Source organism: Melospiza georgiana, chromosome Z (assembly GCF_028018845.1).
Source record: "Melospiza georgiana isolate bMelGeo1 chromosome Z, bMelGeo1.pri, whole genome shotgun sequence".
NCBI lineage: Eukaryota > Metazoa > Chordata > Aves > Passeriformes > Passerellidae > Melospiza > Melospiza georgiana.
Genome location: NC_080465.1, coordinates 25,144,414 through 25,150,916, shown reverse-complemented (window position 1 = coordinate 25,150,916; position 6,503 = coordinate 25,144,414). Strand labels below are relative to the sequence as shown.

Genomic DNA, 6,503 nt, shown 5'->3' with positions numbered 1-6,503 from the left:
TAATGAAATGCCTATGTGAAAAACAGGGAAAATGGTTAAGAAAAGTAGGGAAAAATGAGTTTTCACCCTGCATGTGTGACAAGGTGGTCTGATACTGAAAAAAAAAAAAAAAGGATCATTCAAGTCTTAGCATGAAGAGACCGCTTTCTTTAATGTCAGAAACATTCTGATTTAAATCTTACCAGTTAGGAGAGAACTTAAGGATGTGTATGAAGCTTTCTGATACCACTCGAAGCAGCTCTCTGCCTGAGCTTACTGATTATTAGGGAGCATCTTACTTGTTTCCAGATTGTTGATTGAGCAGATAATAGAGAAAATTTAATATATACATCGGACTTTTGTTTCTTAGGTGCAGAAGGACAAAACTCTGAGCAGTAATGCAGTAGAACACTTCTACTGTGGATAGTGTGTAGGTCCTCACATTTTCAGTCTGATCATCACACTTGATCATCATAAGGAATGGTCTTTGAATTCATTCAGCATAGAATTTTTAAGCTACATTATCTCAAATATAGAAGAAGATTTTGCAAAAACTAATGAGTCTTCTTGCATACTTTGTAATCTATCTGCATTTTAAGCATGAGTCAGAACTTCTTTATTTGGTATAGAAACTTTATTACTATGGTTTAAGCCCAGCGAGCACCACCCAGCCTCTCACAGTGGGAGAAAATCGGAAGGGTAAAAGCCAGAAAACCATGGGTTGACATGATGACAGTTGAATAGAAAAAGCAAAAACCATGCACACAGGCAAAGCAAAACAATTCATTCAGTGCTTCCCATGGACAGGCAGGTGTTCATCCATTCCAGGAGAGCAGGGCCCATCACACATAATGGTTACTTGGGAATACAAATTACATCATTCCAAACGTGCCTCCCTGCCTTTATGTACTGAGCATGATGCCACATGGTCTGGAATATCCCCTTGGTCACTTTGGGTCACCTGTCCTGGCTGTGTCTCCTCCCAACCTCCCATGCACCCCCAATTTCTTTGCCATTGTGGCAGTGCAAAAAGCAGACAAGGCCTTGGCTCTGTGTGAGCCCTGCTCAGCAATAGCAAAAACATTTCTCCATTATCAACCCTGTGTTCAGCACAAATCCAGAACATCAAGTCTCACACCAACCACTGTGAAGAAAATTAACTAAAACCCAGCACAATTACCAAAGGAAATATCTTTTAACAAATGAGCTTGCTGACTCTAGAAAGGAATGCTCTTCAAAACCCTGGCACCATAAGGGTAAACATAGTAAAAGAAAAATAAGTGTACAAGTTTGAAATGCCTTTAAATAAATGTGATCCACATCCTAATTTCTAAATCTTATGCCAAGATCCTCAAGCCCAGAATTATCTGGTTGGCTTAATGAACTCAAAACAGAAAACATCGTATCACATTCTTTGAACAGCACAAATCTTGCTGTGCTGTTCTTTTGTTCTTTATTAAGCTAAAATAGCTGACAAAAGAAAACCAGAGATGGGATGGGTGGCTTCTCTTGTACCATGTAATTTAGCTTTGGTGCAGTAAGAATATCCCCTTCCACTTCATGCTTGAGGTGATTCTCCTGAATATCGGTTTTAATGTCAGCACTAACACTTGAAAAGACATCTCCAAATGCTATAATAATAAGAGTAACAAGTACTCTTAACTTGCATATATTTCTCCTTCTAGTCTGTTAATTCCTTTGTCCGTTAGAGGCTGTTTCTCTTGTTGCAGGTCTCCTGAAGAAAAATTTGAGAATGATGTGTTAATACCACTCTAAAAATGAAAATGGGGCTTAAGGTTGCCTATACTAACTGTTCCACAGGCAGCAAGCACATAATATCTAAGGTTTTCAAAAGTGATCTTCTAACTGTTGGAAAAAAATATTAAGAGATGGGTATGGACTTCTTTTAAAATTAAAAAATAAAAAAGGTCAGCTTTTATGGACAGTACCATTTTTAAAGTCCAGTAGTCTCTGCAATCCAGTTAGTCTACAGATGTGATGAAACTTATCTACTCCATTCACTATACGCAGAGTTACTGTGTTGGGCAGGAACAGAACTACTGACTGATGAGCACTTGGGTAGTGGACTGAAGGAATAAGCTGACACAACTGCAGTAAATGTCATACACAGACTTTACTGCTGAGTGGGTCAGGAATGATGATGTGTACCAGAACACTGATAATTTTGTTATATCAGTACATGCAATTGCAGAAGTGCAAGAGGCAGTCTATAAAAGTCTTACCCACGTTTTCCTCCAGTTTTGCATCATCTTGTCATGTTCACTGATGGCACTTCTCCAGGTATCAAATTCTTTGGTCCATGCATCCTGATCAGTACTATCTGAGAACGGAAATGGGATGATTCCATAACCATATAAAGGCAGAAGTCAGTACCTGATCAGATCCAGGACTGCCTGTCCTGCAGGAATGGGGCTAGAAGGAACCCCCATCCTTCATTTTGCTCTACATCCTTTCATGGTATTCGGCAGTAAGTTTTGTTTAAATGGTTATGTCTCTTACACTGTGCCTCCAGAGCAAAGGGGTTTAGTGCCATTATCTGTGATTCGAGATCTAAAAGCTAGCATGTACAAATTAATTGTTCAAACCCGTCTAACAAGCACAGGAATGCTCCAGGCAGATCATAAGCCTGGGCAGAAGAGTGACATGTTGGAGAGGACCAGTTAACATGATAGACATGTCCAGTTAGTATTTCCCGTTTGTCAGTAATCACAGGACCTCAGAATCAATCAGGAAAAGACCTCTGAGATCATCAAATCTAACCTATGATCCAACCTTGTAAAATCCTTGTCAATGATCAAATCCTTGTCAACCAGACCATGGCACCCAGTGCCACATCCAGTCTTCCCTTAAACACCTCCAGGGACAGTGACTCCACCACTTCCCTGAGCAGCCTACTCCTATGTTTAATTATCCTCTCTGTGAAGAAATTCCACCTAATGTCCAACCTAAACCTCCTCTGGGACAGCGGAGCCTGTATCCTCTTGACCTGGGAGAAGAGACTGGCTTCTCACCTGGCTACACCTTCCTTCCAGGTGGTTCTGAGTGATGAGGTCTCCTCTGAGCCTCCTTTTCTTCCAGGCTAAACAGCCCCAGCACCCTCAGCCACAGGACTTGTGCTCCAGACCCTTCACCAACCTTGTTGCCCTTCTCTGGACATATTCCAAGCATCTCAACCTCACTCTCCATCATCTTCCCAAACTGAGGGGCCCAGACACAGAACCCAAGGTGAGGCCTCACCAGTGCTGAGTACCAGGGCTCACTGCCCTGCTCCTGCTGGCCACACTGCTGCTGATACAGGCCAGGAGCCATTGGCCTTCTTGGCCACCTGGACACAGCTGGCTCACGTCCAGCTGCTGTCACCAGCACTCCCAGGTCCCTTTCTGCCTGGCCACTGCCCAGCCACTCTGATCCTAGCCTGCAGCACACAAGGGGTAATTGTGTCCAAAGTGTGGCCACAACACTTGGGCTTGGTCCAAGGCCCAGAACTTGGGCTTGTTGAGCCTCATATTGCTGGATTTGGCCCATCAATCCAGCCTGTCCATACCCCTCTGCAGAGCCCTCCTATTGTATTGATTAACACTCCCCCCTAACTTGGTATCTTCCTAAGTTTGTTAATGAAAGATTCACACCCTCATCCATGTAGTCAGTAAAAATATTGAACAGAACTGGCCCCAGCACAGACCCCTGAGGGACACCCCTGGTGACTGGCCCCAGCTGGATGCAGCACCATTCCCCAGAACTCTCTGGGCCCAGCCATCCAGCCAGTTCCCAATCCAGCAAGGAGTGCTCCCGTCCAAGCCCTGGGCTGCCAGCTGTCCCAGGAGTGTGCTCTGGGACACAGTGTCAAAGGCCTTGCTGAACACAACAGGTACAACACCCACAGCCTTTCCTGCATCCACCAGGTGAGTCACCTGGTCATAAAAGGAGACCAGGCTGGTCAGTCAGGCAGGACCTGCCCCTCCTAAACCCACTCTGACTGGGTCTGATCCTTCGACCTCCTGTAGACATCATGTGATTTCACTCAAGAGATCCTTATACTTCCTTGCACTGGTTGGTAATTTTAAAAGGGCTATGTGGCTGCATCTTGGTCTATTTGCCAGCTTTTTTTGCAGAATGTAAGACTGATGGTGACATGTTTTCTATTTATCTCTTGGGACAGTAGCAACAGTCATATGTTTTTAGAGCACAGTGAGAGCCCCTCTGTCTGTTTTACATTTACAGGGGTTTGGTTGAGATGCTCTTAATTCTGCTTCTGAGACAGACTTCAAAGTAACTGGAGTGATTGCATGGCTTTTCTCTGTCATTGAAAAAAGAAGCATTGAGCCTTCTGAGACAGACTCACATTTGGTATTAACCAGCTTCTTAATTTTTCCTTCATCTTGCAAATAAAATTCCTGCTGTTTTTTTAAAGACTATTGAGACCTTCTCTACACCTGTGTAAGGTCTCAAGCACTAATTGCAGCAGGCAGTCTTGATGCCACAAAACCCTGCAGCTGCTGAAGTTACCTAACTGCCCTCCTGCCTAGTTAGTGTCCAAATGGAGCAGACAGAATGACCTTGCTCAATCCAAACCGTTAGTGGTTTACAAATCATGCAATTTTTAAAATCCAGCATAGTGGGGGCTTATCTTTACCATATGACTTCCTTAAGTCCTTATAAATTAAAGAATTTCTCTACATTACCCTGTAGAATTCTATCAGAGTACTTATTGGTAGCTCTCCACTACTCATCTGATTTTCAGGTTTTTTGAATTAGTTTATCAGGTTTTGGTTCAATTTCTAGATCATAACTGCTATTTTACATTAGTCCTTTGAGGGGGGGGGTGTAGAGGAAGAAGTTTTTATGCTGCTAAATCCTTTCCATAAATGAAGTGCACACTAATAGAGAAGGCAAAAGTTACCATCTTCAGGTATGCACATTTTCTGGGTGAGTATTACAGAGCTTTACTCATATCAGGGTCGGGCCAAACATGGCATGCTCTCGAAACAAGCCTACCTTTATCTTCCACTGTGACCAGCACTTCTGACGTTGTGTTCCCAACTTTTGAGATGAATGAACATCTGTATTCTGTGTTTTCTGACACTGAATCTTTCACCCAGCTGAGAACATGCACTCTGCCATCAAGCAGCATGTGAGATTGCTCCGTGATGCATGCCTTCATCGTTTGTCCATTCTTCCTCCAGACAAAGTAGGAGTTATCTGGACCTGTGAAAATGTCAGGTTATTCTGTAAGAAAATAGAAGATGAGTCTTTGTAAAAGAAAACAAACCCCATCACGTCGAGATTAGGCTTAAAAACATAAATGGTTGATAGAAACATTTCTTAGGTTTCTTCAGCTGAAATTCTGGGTACCAAAAACCTGGGATTGAGAGGAGCTAGCATGGGAAATTTAGGTTCAAGCCAAAGTTGAGGGTTTGTATTGAGGAATTCTGTCTGGATCTCACAAGAAGGAACTTTGCACACACAATAAGAGCCAGTGATGAACACCAGCACCATCTGCCTGTGCCAACTCCTGTAGCATGAGGACACACTGCTACTGCTGCCCAACCCAGGTCCTGGCTCAAAGCTGAAACCACCTGAGACATGCCTCGCAGGATCTGAAAAAAAGGCCAGGAGGGGAAAAGTTCAAGAACTCAGTGCGTCCAAGATACTGGAACTAATGAAAGAGGAAGAATTGGAAAAAGCACAGAACCAGTAGGCACAGCAGGCACTTAAGCAGGACAGAACTTGAAGGAACCTTGGATCAACAACAAAGAGCAATCTAATTTTTTAGCTTTGTTACTATTATTTGTCTTAACCTGCAAGGGCAACATTTGACTACATCAGAGATTGACAGTAGCCTGGAGGACAGAACAGCTGTTCCCAGAAAACTAGCTAGCAAGGTAGCTTGAAGTGCACTTGGCAGCATCAGAAGCTTTCCATTTTAAAATACAGACATCTGGGCCAAGCTAAGAACTTGGTAATTCTTATGTTTAAAACATGATTATTTCTCCCTCTGGGCCTAGGATCCAGACTAGCCTTAGCAAGAGAAGATGTGAAGAGAAATTTGGGGTAAAAAGAAAATTAACTTTGGCTGCAAATATCTTGAACAGAGCCTACCACAGCTTTTACTGTGAGCACTTCATATTGCAAGTTGATGTGGCATTTTTTCCCTAGAAAAATACAATTCTGTCATTAAGTTTTAGATAATCATGCAGAAAAAAAACCCAAATAGTTTTTACATTTGTGTACATATTATGTATTTGTAGATAGTAGACATTGTGTAAAAAGGAGATCATGGCAAATTCTTAATTCCTAAGTTTTATTTCCAAATCTCCCACAAATATGGACACATAAATTAGCAGTAAGGGTAAGTGTGAATGTAGAGGACATGATCTAGTTAAAGCATTGTGGAGTTTCTCTGAGGGAAGTGGCACAGTCTGAAGGGCTGTCAGCAGCTCTAACAAAGCAGAAAGGGCAAGCACACACTGGACTGAAAACAGCTGGTCTAGCACATACCCGTT

The 6,503-nt window shown here is 42.7% G+C and overlaps 1 protein-coding gene across 4 annotated transcripts in view; it reads right to left on the bottom strand.

The window, feature by feature from the left end:
- Positions 1 to 604: 604 nt before the first annotated feature.
- SEMA4D (semaphorin 4D) overlaps positions 605 to 6,503 on the bottom strand; it is a 99,155-nt gene continuing 93,256 nt past the window's right edge. For 2 of the 4 annotated variants that reach the window (XM_058043148.1, XM_058043150.1), the window contains 3 exons: positions 4,996 to 5,205; positions 2,223 to 2,320; positions 605 to 1,714 (listed from right to left, as the gene is read on the bottom strand). In XM_058043148.1, the coding sequence (XP_057899131.1) occupies positions 1,685 to 1,714; positions 2,223 to 2,320; positions 4,996 to 5,205 (338 nt within the window). In that variant the 3' untranslated portion in view covers positions 605 to 1,684. Of the gene's footprint in view, positions 1,715 to 2,222; positions 2,321 to 4,995; positions 5,206 to 6,503 lie in introns of those variants that run through there. The other 2 variants (XM_058043149.1, XR_009115875.1) reach the window with 2 other exon arrangements.